The sequence below is a fragment of the Lycorma delicatula genome, chromosome 1, assembly GCF_047948215.1.
Source record: "Lycorma delicatula isolate Av1 chromosome 1, ASM4794821v1, whole genome shotgun sequence".
NCBI lineage: Eukaryota > Metazoa > Arthropoda > Insecta > Hemiptera > Fulgoridae > Lycorma > Lycorma delicatula.
In genome coordinates this window covers 244,514,438-244,534,903 of record NC_134455.1, presented here as the reverse complement: position 1 = coordinate 244,534,903, position 20,466 = coordinate 244,514,438, and the positions used below count along the sequence as shown (strand labels likewise).

The following is a 20,466-nucleotide window of genomic DNA, read 5'->3' as shown; positions in this document are numbered from 1 at the left end:
GAAGTTATTTCAATCATGATAGGATGCGGGAACCCATGAAAATACTTTAATGAAAAATTAATGTAACTTATGTCTTATCACAATATTCTGTACTAGGTGTCTTATTTAATAAAATTTAAATATAATTTATCAGTACTTTGTACTGATAAATTATACAAAGTACAATAGTACAAAGTACAATTATATATTTGTACAAAGTACAATATGATGAATCTAAAAAGATTAATTCCAATAATATATATATATATATTTTTTTTTTTTTAAATTCAATTAACTCATTGACTACTGTGTTAATAGATATTAACTACGTTTTTAATATTACATTATTCCAGTACTAGATAGCAGAATTTACATGTACGTTCATAATAAATTTCTTAATTTTTAAAACAGAAAATAATTTTGACAAAATTATAAAAGAAATATATTTTAATGTAGTTATAGAATTCAATCCCAGCTGAAGATGCAGGATCCTGTGAAAATACTGAAAATGAATATGGTAAGTTTAACTTATCTAATTAATTACTGTGTCTTCGTGATTTGTATTTCTCATAAATAAATAATAAATATATATATATATATATTAAATATCCTTAACTTTGACATTAACACCCCAGTAACAATATCACCACAAAATATCAATCCTCCCACAATAAAAGAAGTCTATCAAGCACTGGGTGAGATGATCAGACTTTTGTAGAGCTCTGGAAATATGCAGGAAGATCAAAAATTGCCCTTCATCAACAGCTGGATTAAAGAACAACCAGAACATTGGAAAACAGTCCTTATCCATCCGCTACACAAAAATGGGGACAAAACAGACCCTAACAATTACAGCAGAATCTCACTCCTGGACACAACATTCAAAATTCTTTCAAGAATCATCCTCAACAGGATCGGTTTACAACTAGTAAAAGAACTAGTAGAATACCAGGGAGGTTTCAAAGACAGACAGACGGCAGAAAATTGAAAGAACCTGCATCAATAAAAAGTTCCAGAAAGACAGGCAGTGGTGGATTGTGCCCAACAAAGTGTCAGAACCCATCACTGATATCATGTGCGTAAGAGGAGGCTAAGATTCTTTGGACATAATCTTGAGATGCAAGATTCAAGACTTGTGAAACAGCTGGTGCAGTACAATCTCGATTTGAAAAACACCAAGACATGATGCAGCTAGATCAGAGAAATAAGAGAGGATCTGAAGGAAATTGGTCTTACACTAGAAGACATAAGATAAAATTAACAAGAAAATCAAGAACAAAAACACTCACTTCACACACAAGAAAAAACTCACAATACTAGAAAGGGCACAACGTAAAGATCAGAACATATGAAAAAGTACTAGGAGGACCACAAGGCTCAAACAGAACCATCGAAGAGTCTTTGATAATGAACTGACTAAAGTGATCATCGTATGCAGTCATAAAAAAAAAAAAAATAATAATATATATATATATAACATAATAACATATATATAACATAATTCTTATTACTTTCAGTTTAGGAACATTCACAAGCATGGAAGAACAAAAATAAAAAATCAGGGAACTAAATTCCTATTTAAAAAACATTAAATACCTTACATTTGGAAAAAGTACTGTAAAAAAAAATAGCATTTAAAGTTTTAGTTAATAAAAAAGTGAAATTCAAACATGACAAGTGGTTTGTTTAGAGAGATAATTCATACAATTTAAATCATTAAAAAATTCATAATCTACATTAAAAATATTCAAATTTGATACCAAACATTAGTTTCATTACCTACAAATAGATTTTATAAAAGGAGTAAAATAGAAGTTCATTTTAGATAGTTAACATATATCTCTGTGGTTTTTAAAGGTTTTAATTATTATTATTTTTTTTTTAATATTACGATTCATTCTTAAAAAGCAGAGATATCTGTGAAAATGTTACACAGAAGAACCTAAAAAGCAGTAATTGTTAATTTATATTTTAATAAAACTATTGTTTTTTCTTTAAAGTTAGATTTCACAACTATAGGTTTAGACTGTTTAGAAAGTATAGATTTATGCTAGTGAAATCAGTACAAAGATAAAAAAAAGTTCAGTAGGGTGGTCATTAAAAAAAATTTCTATTTTGACTATAAAAATATACATGATTTTAAAACTGACTTGTATTTTAACTTATTCAAAACTTCATTACATTAACTAATGAAGTGAAAAACGTTGTGAAGGAAATAATTTTAATTAAGACGGACAGGAACTACACTGATAGCCAAAATAGGGTAACGTTGATTCACTTAAGGATGAAACAGAATGTTGGCACTGTACTTGTCTTAAGAATTGTTTTTTTGAAGAGCAACATGAGATGACGTTTTTCTTCTTTATGTCAAAACTGCTGTTTTTCCATTCTGTTGTTAATTGAAATTATGTGATTATGTACTGTAACAGTGTTTTTAAAATACATCGGTCAGTGTAAAAAAATTTCCTCTCTTTTGAAATAGCTACCATATGAATTAGACATTGGGATATGTAAGAATCATGGATGATATTCTTTAATATAAACATGAAATGCCAGACACTTCAAACTGAATAATGGATAAATTAAAATTAAATGTTTTCAAAGTTAGGATATGGATTGTAAAAAATTATACAGTTGTAATTACTGTACATATTTGCTAGGTTAAGTATATTTAAACTTTGTAATAACAGGTATTGTATTAATTTTTTGTTTTATTAGATTTTAATTGACTAACTTTTTGTTTTTATAAAAGATTATATGTTCAGTACTTTATTATAAAGATAATGGGATTTATTGTTTAATATATTTCTTAAAAATTGCTGAAATCAAATTTGTGTTGAATTCAATCCTATAGTGCAAAAATCTATTTCTTATGTATATAATACATGCTTATAATCATATGTTCAGATGCATGAACTCTGCTTGGTTACATAGGACTTACATTCAAAATTTATTGTCAGCCACCAATGGAGGCACAAATGAGATGAATTTTTTAAGAATAATCTATAATAAAATATTTATATCAGTGAAAATATTGCCTAGGATGCATAGATGAGAATTATGCCATGAAATTTAACTATAGTTCTATCAAATCCCTCTCGTATAAGAAATTAAATTAACAAAAACAACCCAACATATTAATAATTTAAAAAAATATGCTGTGAATAGCACTGCTCCTGCTCAACTTTAAACGTAGTACGTGAAGGCAAACTAAGGTTTATTTAAGTTTTGGCTAAGACATCTCAAAAATAATAAACTATATATTTAAGTGGAAAATAAACAATTATCTATTTAGTTTTAAAATATTTTCATTCTTTGATCAAAACAACATAGTATTTTTTAACTATTACAAACCTTGTTATACCTACAGATATTTTAAAAATCTTTTTGAAAAGAATTATATTTTTGAAAATATATATAATTTGATAAATAGTCCATAAAAACTAATAACTATTTAGAGTTAATGAGCTATAATAATATTGATGTATATTAATTTAAAGTGTATTTTCCTTTTTTTAGCTAACATGGAAATCCGTTACCAACTGGACAAATTATTGAGATTTTGAACACAAAATGAAAGTAAATCATTACAAATTATATTATTATTACACCATGTGCAATGGCTACAATTATTAAACACTGAATTAAGAGGATAGTAGTAGATTGGGTTATTTTGAGATATATAACTTAAATAATGAAAAGTCCATTTTATTTATACAACTTAAAGGCTTAAAGAACAAATTACCTTGACTTTGGAGAAATACTACTTAGTTTTTACCCTCCCTTCAGGACTATTTGAAAAAAGAGAGCTGTTCAGATTACAGTAATTGATTTTGGTTAGTTAAAGGGAGAAGATTCTGAAACATCAGCAGCCATTATCCATTTACCTTCAGTAAAATAATTTTGGAAAAGAACAGTTTTAAATATTGCATTATTTAGAAGAAAAATAAGGCAGAAGCAAAGTTTTCAATGAGAAATCCTTGGAATATATTTGGACAAGAAAAATTCTTGACAAATAGAATGGCTGCACTTATTACAGACAAAATCGATTTAGTAGAATTCAGTTATGGAACAATAAATATCTGAAGAATAAATCTGATTTTGCAATAAAGTTTTATTTATTAGATCTGCTTGTGAATTGCCATAGCCAGATAGAGGTAACCTGACACGAGTTAAGTAGTCACTGCTAATAATGTAAGGGTTACTCCTTAACTAAAAGCATCAAGTTTAGTAGGTAAAGTGAGGAATTTTCTGTAAACTGTCAAGGGATTTTGTAATAGAATGATGACTCAATGAATACGGTAATGAATGGGAAACTAATCTCCTCTTCTGTTAAATGATTTCCTACAACCTTCTTCACTTACTTAATGCACTAAACATGTTAAGTCCACTTAAAAATATAGATAGTCAGCCCTATCAATAGTCAGCCCTATAAATGACATCTTCACTCTCTTTACTGCAGGATAGTAATGAACATCATTAATTTCGGAGAAGTCGCTTGAAATTGTAAAATATTGACAAGTTCACAAAATCATTTATTCATAGCTGGCATTTGTACCTTAATTGTACAAAGTATAAATTTGGTATGGTGTTGCTACTTCACATCCATCGCAAATTAAAACTGAAGGATTTGTTTTTATAACTAGTATGTAAAGGGCTTGTTAGGTTATGTTACTTAATTAAATAAAAACAAATATATAAACTGTTTCCACGCTTGTCTACCATTACAATTATTATTTAAAAACAAAATTAAATGGATTTTACAAGGTAGTTTATTAGTTATTCAAAAAATGGTTTGAAAGGAAAGACTGTGGTTATTCAATTTTGAAAGAAAAGAAAAACTTTTTAAGTAAATCAAACAGAAAAACTTTTGTGAAACATCACTATCGTAAAACATCAAAAATGATAACTAATATCACAGCATACATAGCAATATAATTTAGGTAATTATTTTATTACGGCTGGGCAGGTCTGCTTTAATCACTTCTCCTTCATATCTTTATCATCCTCATATGTGCTCTTTATGTGCTCATATCATTTCATCCTTAACCTTTTTAATGTATGAACTTTGAATATTTTATTTTAAAAGCTAAGCATATACATAAGTTCTTAATATTATTTAATAACTAACTAAAAATTGAAGAATACTTATTATGAAAGTTACTTGCTACATTTAAAACATTTGAAAATTTTATTTAAGGAAGCCCAAAAACATTTTTTTATGAAACATCATGATAAAATGTACGTAATACTGTTATGAATGAAGAAATGAATTTCTTAAATCTAGCACATGGTAAGAGAAATTTGTCCATAAAATCAGAAGGAATATTACTTATTGCTCATAAACACAATGGCTCTATTATACTTTACTGAAAAGTTTAACAATTTGCATTTACTCAAACTACAGAATAAATGAGAAAAATATTTCTTAGACCTTTTCTTTTATGGCGTCGCCACTTCTTGAACTTAATTACTGCCACTTGCTTTAACTTGTTTTATTTAATAATATGTTTTATAATCATTCAATTTTATGAAATAAAATTTTACTATATGATTACTCATTATAATCCAGTTATTATTATAATTTCAATATCTGTGTGAATAAATCATTAACTAAAGATTTTTTGTACATATAAAATGGCAAAATGCGAATAATGTGATGAACAATAAAAAAATTCATGTACAATATAAAAAAAATAAACCATTTTGGCATGCCGGAAGGCGGAGGTAGATTTCACCAGTGCTAAGTAGGGGATAAAAAAATTTCTACCTTAAAGTTAAGAAAAACTTCAAATTTACTCAATATGACAATGGTTGCATGTGAAAAAAGTTTCACATGTTTAGCATACAACAAGCCCCCATATCACAATTCCAGCAAAACCTTGGTCATCCCTTGCCGTAAGGGTTGGTCGGTCATATCAAAAATTGTTTCACACAAAAGTTTTAGGTAATGTTTAGAGGACTAACGATCATCTTAAATGGATTTGATACTGTGCCTACTGAGGTAGGTATAGTTTTTGTCTTCGAAGCTCCATTTTTGGCACCCTCTGGGCCAATGGTTGGTTATATAAAAAAAAACTATACTTAAATAAGTTTTAGGTTCTTATTCAACAAATCGTAGGAACTTCAAACAAATTCGATATTTTACTTAATAAGAAAGTTATAGCGATATTTTGTTTTGTCAAAAAAGCAACCCCATTCCACCACCATCGTTAGATTTTTGCCGTTAACTCAACCGAGATTTTGGGTCGAGTTATTTTTAGGAAACAATTTAAAATGACTGGCGCAAAATTATGGCAGTTATCGTGCCCACAAGAAAGTGAAATATATATAGATAGAGATATATTTATGTATAAATGTATAAATAAACTTTAGAACTGACCTTTTGTGGTTTTGGTGTCTGGGGGATGTGAAACGTGAAGATATGTCAAAATTTTCTGGAATTCGAATCATGGAACCCAATACAATAGGTAGCTTTCTTATGAAATCTACCTAATACATATATATAAATTTTTGGAATTTTTTAAGTATTCAAAACACTGTGATGATTTAGTGTCAAACCTTACTAGATCCTCTATGTACTGGTATAAAGTTTATACAAAACATATACTTCTACAAAGTAGAAGTTAAAATTGTAATAAAAATATGAAAAATACCTAATGTTCTAATTCAAGTAAACAATAAAAATGCATGATGATAACAATTTTAATTCACCAAAAACTTTTAATATTAAATTAAAATAAGTAGAAAAACTATAAAATTACATTCATAAGGAAAAAGTGAATTCAGTAATTGTAACTGTCAATAAAACAGTAATAGTCATGATTTATATATAAGGTAGTTGCAGAAATACTGAACATGGTTTTTCTTATGAGGAAATATAAAAAATCATAAATAATTTATATATCTATTCACAATGATTTGGGCTTATAAGCTGTTTTGCATTAGACAGAGCACACAGGCCAACATACTGATTAGCCATTGCTCGCATGAAGCGACTCTTTCTAATGTTTGCTGCTTCTCGCTTAATTTCTTCATTATTATTTGCATTGAGTTCTAGTAAACCTATTACTTTAATAGCTTTTTGCTTCCGATGAACTTCATTTCGTTTGTGATGAAGTTGTATGAGGTATTCCAGTATATTAACATCCCAGATACAATCATAGTAAGAATCCATAGCATCCCATGATACCTATAAAAAATGATGGATTTATAAAGTAAATTTACAAGCAGGAAATGGACATACAATACAATCACATTTCTTTGAACAAGGATGGGTGAATCCAATATGTTTTTGCAGGTGTTTTTTTGTAAAAATGCTTATGCTTGTGTAATCTTACTACATTTAACTTAGAAATCTATAATCATAGTCTTTAATTTATTGCAAGTAAATATGAGAAATCAAAATTTCCGTATAAAAAATGAAATTAATTAATTAAAACGTCTGAAAAAATGAATAAATTAATTCATTCTAGTGTGTATACTGAATAATATCTCAACTTGAGATTTAAAGAAAATGAAACAAAATTACAAAGAAATTCTGAAACTTTATAAAAAAATAAACACGTACTAAAATTGTATCTTGATGCAGAATTGGATGAACAAAATTCAGATAAACAGGGTTATACTATTAGCGGAATCAAAAATATCTCAAATACTTATGAAGCTGAATTAAATATTTAATTTTATAAAATGATGAACTCATTCACAAACAATAACTAGAGGAGTAATAAGTACGAGTACTTGGAATAAATTAGGTAACAATAATTAGGTTTTTAAAAAAGACTAGCATTTTATATTTTATTTATAAAATATATTCTAATTCTTTGCTTCTAACCAAAAAAAATTGTGACGCTACACTTATAATAAACTTAAGCTAAACTTATAATGTTTATAATAAACATCTCAAACTTTAAACTTATTTTAAAAACTTCACTAAATAACAGGCTCTTCTTAAGTTTCTATGAGTTGGGGAAAAAATGTAACCTCCTAATCAAGGTTCCAAGAAAACAATATTTGTTTAACATGTTGACTGTGATTCAGGATCGTGGGATTGTAAATGGAAACCACTGTATATCTGGTTCCCATTTCCATTGTATACCTGGAATCCTGGATAGTGATTTATCTTGCTGGTCTGATATGTATTACTTATACATTTTAAGTTAATTACTTTTTCTTGTAATTATTAATTTTGGGGGCGAATTGTTTTTTGTTAGAATGATTTTTATGGCCATAAACATTTATGGCTATTTGTTTCATTTATGGTTTGAGTGAAGAAATGACATCAGTGGAATGGTGTTAACATCAACTTGAACACTAAAATCCAAGGATAATTGACTGGAATAGCTACATGTGTGAGGTATGAATAAATAACTCAGGAAATGCCTATCTGTGATTATTGGTGAAGGATTTATATTGTGAAAGTTAACAAAAGCTGTTCATTAGATATAAAAATTGTGCTGGACATGAGTTAGCAATGGAAGTTTGTTGGAGTTTGCCATGAGACAGAGTCATTTTTAGAACTTCTGGAGGGGTCTCTGCCAACAATAATCGATGTGATAAAATGCAATGTAACACAGGGATCAACTATCTACTTGGAGTCCTGATGATCATATTGCACCGCAACACTAGATGAGACTGAGTTCCATCGCTTAAAGTGAACCGTAAGTTTAATTTAGTTGATGCATAAAATGGTACATACACAAACATTAAATAACAGAACAACACAACAGTAATACATTATAACAGGGGAGGTAAACTCCCCTTTAAATAATAAAGGGTGTTTTCATTCATTCTTTTTTTCATTCTTCAGTACAGGATCCTGAGGTCTGAATCCTTTATGTAGAAACTTTACTATATATTAGTTGCTTTTAAAGTGTCTTGGATATTTAAACTAATACTACAACAGCATTTGAATTTTTAAAAACATACTGATAAAAATATTGCATTATGCATTTTACCTTTTGTAGGATTTGAACAAACCTTTTAATAATTAAGAAAAAAAATAGCAAATTAGCCTATTCTTTTATTGCAAAGAAATATTTTTCCTTTTTGTTTTTAAGAAAAATCATATTAGAAATTTAATGAAATTTAATAAATGAATTTTTCTACAATTTAATTGTATCATGAACAGTTTGTTACTTACTCATGGGGTATAAGTTAGTATCTACTTAATTTTTCTGAAAATGAAAATGAGTACTTTTATACAATTTAGGTCTATTTGTGACTGTATCTAGTATTATTATTAATTCCATATATTGTAATTAGTACTTTAATAAAAAATATATATACATATATTTTAGAAAGCAAAACATATGTCGTCATACGCTGAGTTTAAACTGGTTATAACAATACAACAGCAGTCTGTGTACTTATGATGAAGTTGCTACCACACATAAAACATTTATAATCTGATGGTTTAATCAGTTTAAAGAAAAGGAATTATGAATATTAAGGCATTTCCTGGTCAACCTCCTACATCAGAAGAGGATACAGAGCTTCAAAATCCATCATAATAGAAGAGCTTGGAAGTCTCACAACAAATTCAAATTGTTCAATACATTCATGACCCTCTCACAATAAATATAGGTATGGAAAATTTTCATCATCATTTGGAGGGTGTCTGATTATGTTTGTTGAAAGAGTAGTTACAGTCAACAGTTATTCTGATAAGCTGGAATATGTTTTTTCAGGATATCAGTATTGAAAGGAAAAGATCATCTTTCATCAAGACAATGTATCACTCAATTATAATAGCTATGTTTGAGATGTGCTCAATAGCAGGTTCCTTGACTGTTAGATTGTGAGAGGCAGTCCTAGGAGGTAAAGTTTCTTTTTTATGTTTGTCAAGCAACAAGAGGAAGATCATATTGAAAATGTACTATATTGTCCAAAAAAAGTTTTTCTGTAAATTATGATAAACAATTAAGTATATCTTACATTATGTATGCCTTAATATTTAGTCATGAAATCATGGATCCTTTTTGGTGATCCTGCACAACAATTTTTCAGTAGCATAACATTTTTTGCGTATACAATAATATTGAAATATTTCAGAATGTCAACATCTTATGGGTTTATGGGATCATGTAATTTTGATGTGAAAGTCCTACACGTAGAACAGGACATAGACTTGTAACGCAGCAAAATTATTTAGTTTTTACTAATATAAGCAAAACAAGATATTTGAATTTCAGTGGTAAGTCTGGTATGCTGCACAATGATGAAAACATTGCAATTTACTTGTGCATTTAACAGGATGTAGATAATTTTATTTATTTTCTTTTTTAAAAAAACGAATTACTAATAACTTCTAATAAAAAAATTATAAATGAATGCACCACTTTCAATCACAACTTGATTGAAGTGCATACCAATTCAAGAGTACAATAAATGTAGTTTGTCACAGATTATTATATTTAAAGTGAAACAGAAGTACATATGTTTGAAATCGTGGATTTAAAAATTACCTGTTTTATTTAAAAAAGAAATCCCTGTTTTATAAAAAATTATTTCTTATATGAAAAGGGTATGATCAGCTATTATTGTATTTCACAGCTCTAAAGTTTGAATGAAATATTGTTCATTTAAATTTCAATTTCTTATATAACCCTAATAAACACAACAATTTGATCATTTAAAAGTTCATATACAAGTAATTTGGAATAAAGAAGAGGATCTGAATCCTGGTAAGGTTTGGTATATCCTTCTGGACAAAAGAAGAGGTGATTATTTCCAGATAATACACCCATAAAATTATAATATAATTATGGTAACTAATGTGAGTGAGAAAAAATTACTAATTGATAAAATTATGTAGGTGAAAAGAAAAACTCAACAGAGGAGATGAATAGAAGAAAGAAGGGTTAAACAGTTCAAAAGAATGAAGAATTTCTGGAAGAAAAAGAAACTACTTGAAATGATATTTTCGTAGTCCTTGAAGGCCTATCCGCGGAAAGAAAAAAAGAAAACTTAAAACAAATTTTTCAAGAATATTTTTTTGAATTGGAAAAGAGGTTCCACCATCATCCTATTGACATAACTGTTTTAGTGAAAGATGTCAAGTGATGAAATTTAAGTAGAGCTTTACACAATATTTGGGGACAGTTTTTTGCGATTTACTACATATGGATTAACTTTAGTAAACGATTTTAGGAAGGTAAGAATTAAAACAAATAAAATTTGAAAGAATCCTCTTACAAAATATTTTTTAGATTTTTTACTGATGGTTTCATTCTGGGAGATAAATAAGAGCTGGTAATCAGAAGAATACCAGACAAATCATTATGGGAAGAAACAATACAAAATCGAAGGAAGAAAAAAATTGTTCTGTATTGGATTCATTGCTAAGAGAGACAATTACTTTTTAAATAATAAGTAAACTGTATGTAGACATTTAAAAATGCAATCCCTCTGCCAATTTACATAGTGGAGTGATACCGTCTTGGCCTTTCATATGGGGGCAGGTTTGAATCCCAGTCAAGGATGGAATTTTTCATAGGCTGCAAAATTTCCATGGCACAAGCTATGAAGTGAATTAAAAGAAAATTTATAAACAGAAACATATTAGTCATGGAGAGAGAAAATTAAGACAATATATAAAAAACCAAATATATATTGGTATTAATTGTGTAATTAAACCTCTATGGGATAGAATTTCTTTGATAAATGTAATTCATATCTTTCAAAAACTGAATACACTAAACAGAGGAAGTTGTCTATAAATAAATTTTAATTCACAAACCTGTTCTGAGAATGCCTTAAATGCTGTATTGTAATCCACATCATCAAGAAATTGGCACAGAATACCAGCTTGTGCAAAACACTGCAGTTGCATACAAGATTTAATCATTCTTCTGTAAACATGATCCTCCATTGTTAAAGGTTTTGTTAAGTAATCAGTGTTCTGTATGGCAGCCATGACATAATACTTGAGTGATGTTGCATAATGCTGCATTACTGAAATTAAAAAATATATTTATTGGTATTTATAGTGATTTATATTTACAATAAACTACAAACTGAATTTCAAATCATTAAAATTAATCCCAAATTTTTTAGTTATTAATTGTATTAATTTTAACTCTATGGAGATTACCTTAACTTAATTATACTTCTTAAAAGTTACTTCGTTTTACTGACAAAGCATTCATTTTACAAACTTTTCGATGAAAAGTTAGAATTTATTAACAAATTCATATTAATTTTTTATATTATAATTTAAATTCATTTTCTTCCTAATAATTTTATCTATTATTTTGAAAATAAAATAAGATGGAGCAGATGTAAAATCAATCAAAGGTTGCATAGGGATACCTAATAAATAATAAATTAAAAACTTAACAACTGGAGGTAATACTAGGATGGAAAGTTTTGATATAAGTAAGATGTATCTTAGCATACCTATTGAGAAAACAATTTGCATAATAAAATATAAATAAATAAATATACAATCATGAAGATCCTAAATTTATTGATAACGTCATTACTATTATAAGGAATATATGCCAACAAAATTACTTTAAATTTAATGACAAGTGCTATACACAGAAAAATACCTTGCCAATGGGATTTCCTTTGTCAGCTATCATGTCTGAAATTTACTAACAAGATTTTGAAAATAAAATAGTTTATGGCTTTAATCACACACAATGTCTTATTATGGACTCATTTTGTTTTTGCTGTTTAAAATCCGGTTATATATAATGAACACCTCATAATTTTAAATAAGCTCAATTCATATTATAAAGTTTAAAATTTAATTTTGAAATAGATATAAATAGAACAATAAATTATCTAAATGTTAGTATTGAAATTAATAAAAATAATCAAATTATCACTTCCGTATATAGGAAATCCACTGCCAATAAAACTGCAATCCGTAGAAAATCAAATCATCTTTGGTATCACAAAATTAACACATATAAAAGGTATTTTGTTAATTGAAGCAATCAATTATACACAAAATAATAAAAACAAAAATAAATTAAATGCAGAAATGAATAATAAAAAACAGATTACAATTCATAATGGATATAGTGAATTATTAATTGGTATATGTATATATATGTGAGGGTTATTTTTTTTTCAAGGTCCGATTGGTCACAAAATTAAAACCATAGTGAAAATAAAAATTTTTTTATTTGTAACAAGAACTTACATAGTTACGCTATTTCTCTACATAGTCGCCAATCTGATTTAGACATTTGTCGTAGCGTGGTACCAACTTTCCAATACCCTCATCATAGAACGGAGCCACCTGTGTTTTCAGCCATGTTTCTACTCTGGTCTGCAGCTCAATGTCTGTGCCAAAATGTTGTCCTCCTAGCCAGCGTTTCATGTGAGCAAAGAGGTGAAAATCAGATGGAGCCAAGTCCGGGCTGTATGGTGGGTGATCAAACACTTCCCAACGAAAACGCTGCAGGAACTTCTTTGTTACAGCTGCAGTGTGTTATTATGAATTGCCCGTTGTAGACGTTGAAGAGTCACGCAGTATGAGACTGGAGTGATGGTCATGCCACGTTCCATGAATTCCACCAAGAGAACTCCATTCCGGTCCCAGAACACAGTAGCCATACACTTTCTGTTGGAGAAGGTTCGCTTGAACTTCTTTCGTTTACTGGGAGAATGAGAATGCATCCACTGTTTGGATTGTTCTTTTGCTTCTTCAGTTTCGAAATGGACCCATGTCTTGTTCCCTGTGACAATTTTATTCAAAAAATCTTCTCCTTCATTGTGGTAGCGCTGAGAAACATTAGGGAGGTGTTCATTCTCATTGTTTTGTGATGGTCGGACAGCATCTTGGGAACCCATCTCGCACACAGTTTGCGGTACTGAAGTCTCTCACTCACAATGGTGTACAGAGCTGACCTTGAAATTTCAGGAAACAAATCACTCAATATAGAAATTGTGAACCGACGATTTTCTCGAATTGCCTCATCCACTCGCTCAGCGAGATCATTGGTTGACACTCGCTTCCTTACCTGACTGCCTGCATCATGAACATCTGTACGTCCTGCTTTAAAGTTCCTGCACCATTGTTGCAACTTTGCTGTCACTCATTTTGAAGTTTCACCGTACACATTACTTATTTGTCAGTGAATTTCAGCTATATTACACCCCTCAGCCTGAAGAAATTGAATTACCACATGCACTTCACACTTCGCGGGAGATGTTAATGTTGTAGACATGTTTACGTGTTCAGAACTAAACGAAGTAACGCGGCATGATTGAAGGCCATACTAGAGACACTGCGGAACACATATGTGCAAAGGTTCTTCCGATTTTTGCGGGATTTTTATTTCGCGACTGATAGGACCTTGAAAAAAAAATAACCCTCGTATTTATAAAACAAATGTAAAAAATTAACAGTTCAATAACTTTAGAACCAATAATACACAGAAAATTGATAATGTTGATTTAAAATATTCATACGCTGATAGCATTGCTGAAAATACAAATAAAGTTTATGATAATAATAAATTTAAGCCTGCATATAAAAAACAAATAACTATGCAATAAAATGTTTAAAAAACAAACACTGATTCCCTCTATGAATCATGAGACCTTGCCGATGGTGAGGGGGCTTGAGTGCTCAGTGATACAGAGTAGCTGGACTGAAGATGCAACCATATCGGAGAGATATCTGTTGAGAGCCAGACTAAGAAATGATTCCTGAATCATTCTTTATTGCTGAGAGAGTAGCAGCTCTTTCAGTAGTTGTTAAGGGCGTAGGTCAGGATGACTTATCAGGTCATGACTTATCAACATATATCAACATCGCTAAATCCCCTTCAGTATTGCGCAGCTGAAAGCAATGAAAAACTACAGATGCTTTTTTTCCAAGAAAGTGTAGCTCTTTACATTTTCATACAACAAAAGATGGAGGCGCCTTCCTTGGTAAAATATTCTGGAGGTAAACTAGTCCCCTGTTCAGATCTCCAGGTGGGGGACTACTAAGGAAGGGGTCACCAGAAAATTAAAAAATAACATTCTACGAGTCGTAGCGTGGAATGTAAGAAGTCCAAAAAAAGGTTGGTAGGTTAGAAAATTTAAAGAAGGAAATGGATAGGATAAATGCATATGTATTAGGAATTAGTGAGGTAAGGTGGGAAGAAGAAAACGACTTTTGGTCAGGTGATTTTAGAATAATTAACTCGGCTTCAAATAATGGGCAGACAGTAGTAGGTTTTATATTGAACAAGAAGATAGGGAAGAGAGCAGAGTATTTCAAAATGCATAGGGATAGAATCATTGTAATAAGGATAAAATCAAAATCTAAACCACCGATTGTTAATGTCTATATGCCTACAAGTGCCCATGATGATGATGAGGTAGGATGTGTATATGAAGAAATTGACAACGCAATTAAACACATAAAATAGAATGAAAATTTAATAATAGTTGGAGATTGGAATGCAAGCATAGAAAAAGTCAAGACTTATGGCTACATATTAAGGCATCCTGGAATAGTCACTTTATATTGGAGGGACAGGTAGAAGGTAAAAATTGTGCAGGCAGGCAACGTTTGGATTACGTAAAACAAATTGTTACGGACGTAGGATGTAGGAGGTATACCAAAATGAAACGACTAGCACTAGATAGGGAATCTTGGAGAGCTGCATCAAACCAGTCAAATGACTGAAGACAAAAAAACTGATTCATTTAATTTATACAATTTATGTGGGATTTATAAAATAAAATGTAATGATTGTGATGATATTTATATAGGTAAACTAGTAGATCTTTTAAAGCCAAATTTCACGAGCATTTTAGACATTATAAAAATAAAAAATTGGGTTGTTGACCACCTCATTAATAATAAACATTCTATTTCTGATTGACACTGATTTGGAAATAAAAATTTAGATATTTTGGAGAAATATTATATACATAAATAAAGGAGGGTATTTTAGCCTGATCAACTAACAAACAAGAGTTTGAGGATGACACACTTGTAAGAGTTGCAATAAATAGCAGCAGCACTTTTTCAGATAATGATATTACACAAACATTTTATTAATTTTTCATTACAATAGTATTGACACATGTAATATATTATATTTTATTTTATTTTATAATACTTGACATCATATTTTTATATATAATTTTTAATCATTTTAACATTTTTATATATTTTCTTTAATAAATTTAAAAATTTTATTTTTTAATTTTTATATATTTAATTTATTATACTTTAATTTTTAATTTTGGGTTTAATAAGTAATTTAACACTAAATATTTTACAAAAAGAAAAATCTACAACTGAAGACGGGGGTTGCTGCAAAAGCGCTTTTGTAGAGATTGTATGAAAAAATAAGGTGAGTGTCATTTTATTTTATTTTATCCAATTCTGTACTTGGGTGGATCAAATTGAATCTATTTTATACATACAATAATTGATTATTATTAGTACAGAGGTGATATGGGTCTTGAAAAGATTTACTTTAGAAAAAATAAAATAAATATATATATATATTGAAGCCTATGTGTAACATTTTTGGCTTGATATTCTCCAAAATTAGTATATCACTTTCATTGAAATTTAGATATGCTGTAGTAGTGCATCTGAAGTTGTACTTGTGAAGACTGGTGGAGTCGTTCTAGAGTTTCGCTCATTTAAGGTTGACTACAGACAACTTAACTTCAAATTGAGGTTATTTAACGATATATTTTATTTTTTTGGCATTAAATATTAAAGTTTTAAGCAAATTCATGAAAAAAGTAACTTTACTTTATACACTATTAACAAACTAACAGCATAAGCTTTTTTCATAATTGAGTAAAACTTTTAATCTGCTTTAAAGCAGCGCTAAAACATTAGCTGAGAAGTTAATTTTTTAATCTGTGATGAAAATAAGAAACATGTATAAAAAAAAAATCCAATACAGAAACTTGAATCTGTGACCTATCAATTATGAGACTGGAATGCTTGTTATTCACTGCTGCAATTTACACATGTACAATAACTTCAGTAATTTAATAAAAGATTTACATGTTCAACTTACCAAAATATAAATCACCAAATAGTTTCAACCAGGTCACACTATTAGGATAAAATTGAATGGCTTGTGTTAACATCTGAGAGAGTAGCTCTGTTACTGGTCTCATATTGTAGGAATTGGCACTAAAAATTGATAAAAAATAAATATATAAAATGAAAGTTTTATGAGTAGATGAGAGGCATATTAAGGTACTAGGTATTTCACATATCAATAAGATGAGATGTAAATATGCATCAGAGAAGTCTATACTCTTGTTCTGAGAAAAACATTTTAAAGCTTCAGCAATCTGTTTTTACTTGGTAACATGCATCTTGTCATGGTGTAATATTTGAGCAGTAAAAATCAAATAAATAAAAACTCAACTGATCATAAACAAAGTATAATTTATGAAGCTCCTGTTGTAACAAAATAATTTTCTATTTTATCAGGTTAATGGTGAATGGGTTACTTTAAAAACAAGAAAAACGTTTTTTTTGAAGACAGCCAAAATTATTTTAAAAGTTTTAATCAAATAAAAATACTACCTCCTCATACTTTTTCCTCTTTTGTGGTTATGGTTAATTGTAAGTGTTTACATATCCTCAATTTCATGTATCTACAGTACATATACAGTTTACTGAAAAATGACTGTTTAATTTAATAGAAATCACTGTATGTATATATATATATATATATATATTCTCAATATCTTATAATGAGAAGATTGAAAAAAAAACATGCATGCATGCATGCACGCACGCACGCACGCACACACACACACACACACACACACACACACACACACACACACACACACAAACACACACACACACACACACACACACACACACACACACACACACACACACACACACACACACACACACACACACACACACACACGATACTATAGTTCTTCTGCCCTTTATTTTTCTCAGTGATGCATACCTATAATTAAAAAAAATAATCATAAAATAAAAATGGAGTATCACTAGTTCTTAGTCAGTCTCTCCATAATCTATAATCCCATGCTAGATGTCAGTAAACCAACTTAATTTTCATCGTAATAAAATTTGCAACTTTAAAATAAGGATTATAATAAAATGTGAAGGTTAATTACATGGAAGTGAATTAAAAAAAAAATGGTTTTTATAAAAACATTGCCGATCAGTAAATGTTTTTTACAACTCTGTCGATTTTCGTGGCAAAGTGGTAGCATCTCAACTTTTCATCCGAAGATTCAGGTTCAAATCCTGGTCAGACATGGCATCTTTCATATGCTACATTCCATTCCATTTCCATTTCTCACATACAATCTTCAGGCTTATGTGCGATATCATAAAAAACGATTGTGACTAGTGAATGCCTTACATTATTATCTTGTTAATATTATTATATTGTTATATTATTATCTTGTTAATATTATTTTTGTTTATATTATTATCTTATTAATAAATAGGTATGATATATAAACTTATTATGTTTAACAAACTAGTATGACCAAATATGGATGTATTACGGACCAAACTGGGAGTCAACTGCCCACAGGATCAATTGTGGAGGAATAATGACTGAGTTTAGAAATAGTTAAGTTGGGTCAGAAACAGCCATCAGATCTACTTATAGTAATATACTACATACTTAATAGTTCAGATATACAAATACAAGTTCAAACTTGTATCAATTGATAAACTGAACTCAGCTGAACCATATTAATTACAATATTTTGAATGTTACATTACATTTCCTTATATATTTCATATCAAGTCTGCTAAAATTAATTATTTTAATTATAAAAGTTTACTATATAAATATGATTACCAAGCTGTACAATTTACAATTTTTAAATAAAAAAATAAGGAATATGACTTTGTTACTTTTAGACATCTTAAACTCTTTTGTATATTCTCTTTCTTGAGCTGTACATGTTAATATTTACATATGAAGGCTTGCCACTCACAGAAATGTTTAAATTTTTTATGTAGATAACCATTTTGATTTATTGTCATTGTAAATCATTAATAAAAAATAGACCACGACGATACTGTAAACTATTATCATAGAGATACTAAAGGGGAAAGAGGTGGATTGAAAATGAAAATAATTGTTTGTATTAAGAGTTAAATGTTCTGCATTTCATAATAACTGTTAGGATGTACATAAGTAGTACATAGAAAAATAAGATATATACACATTATACTTAATACATTACTTTAAAGCAAACAAATATTTCTTTAAAATTTAATTCTAATATATATCCTTTCCTAATGATTTCATAAATTCATAACATATGTTACAAAAGCATCTCAATCTAAATACTGATGATAAAATCAAGAAACAGTTGCTTCATACATGATCCTAGTAGAAAGCTCCTAAGCTTAACTAATATGATTAGCTCAGTCAAAAAATATAAATTAACAACAGTGCATTTCCTATATGCTATGTTTCACTCTACCCCATCTGGTACTTTGCTGTGAATACATGCTGTATTCTAATCTGTTTTAAGTAATTTTTAACTTTGTGTTAGGTTTCATTACAAAGGATGAAAAATAAGCGATGTAACTGCATTCAGTTTGTTAAATATGATGTCAAAATCCTTGCAATTTTTAGTCAGGATTTTGAAAACATTATTTAGGCTAAATGATTTTTTTATTTTACTATAACATTCCAAAACCAGCTGATCAGTCAATATTTAGATGTTTAAGGGACAGCAAAATCATAAAATACTGCAAAATTAATGAATTCATCCATGAGGATCACTACCTATTACACACAAGTTTACAGAAGACTTGAATCAGATGCAGAAGTTGCTAGGAGTAGGTAGAAAATTTTAAAATTCATCAGTATTTGTGAAGTTTGCTTCCCAACTTTTATAAAATAATCAAAAGCAATAGCACATAACAATGTGGTTTGATCTGTATGATATTAACAGGTGATGAAATTTAGAATGGTTATCTAGAAACAAGCAACAATATTTATAGGGATAGAGTCAAAACTTGCCCAGATCAATGAAAGCCCAGTGATAAAAAAATATGTTCTTTTTCAAATCTTGTATTATTCTCTTTCTTATTTATTAAAAGGTTTTTCCCAAGGATTTGTTCTTCCTAATATTATAATTAATTCTGATTTTATCTGGAATATTGTACAGGGTTGAGAAAAAAATGCAACAAAAAAAATTAGAAATTTTGTTTCTAATCATCATGGCAATGTACCCATCAGTACATTCCTATTGTTATTTAAAAAATAAAACCATGGAATTTTTTTTTTGTAGAACCTTATTAAACTTATTATAATTACCTCATAAGTAAAATTTCATTAAAGTATATAAACAGAATAAAAATCTTAATTCAAGTACAAGTATTTAATTTTATAAACATTATCATGAAAATGTAACATAACTGAAAAGTATGATAAATATTAATCAATAATTAAACATAGTAACATTATACACTGATAAATCAATATAAAAAAATTATCTATCAATTTATAATTTTCTTATATTTAG

The 20,466-nt window shown here is 28.8% G+C and overlaps 1 protein-coding gene across 1 annotated transcript in view; it reads right to left on the bottom strand.

Annotated features, from left to right (window-relative positions):
- Nucleotides 1–6,677: 6,677 nt before the first annotated feature.
- The window catches only part of IntS8 (integrator complex subunit 8), an 82,116-nt gene continuing 68,327 nt past the window's right edge, over nt 6,678–20,466 (bottom strand). The window contains exons 13-15 of the mRNA XM_075374983.1: nt 16,986–17,104; nt 11,723–11,937; nt 6,678–7,171 (exon numbers count right to left, since the gene is read on the bottom strand). Of these exons, the coding sequence (XP_075231098.1) occupies nt 6,887–7,171; nt 11,723–11,937; nt 16,986–17,104 (619 nt within the window). The 3' untranslated portion in view covers nt 6,678–6,886. The remainder of the gene's footprint in view (nt 7,172–11,722; nt 11,938–16,985; nt 17,105–20,466) is intronic.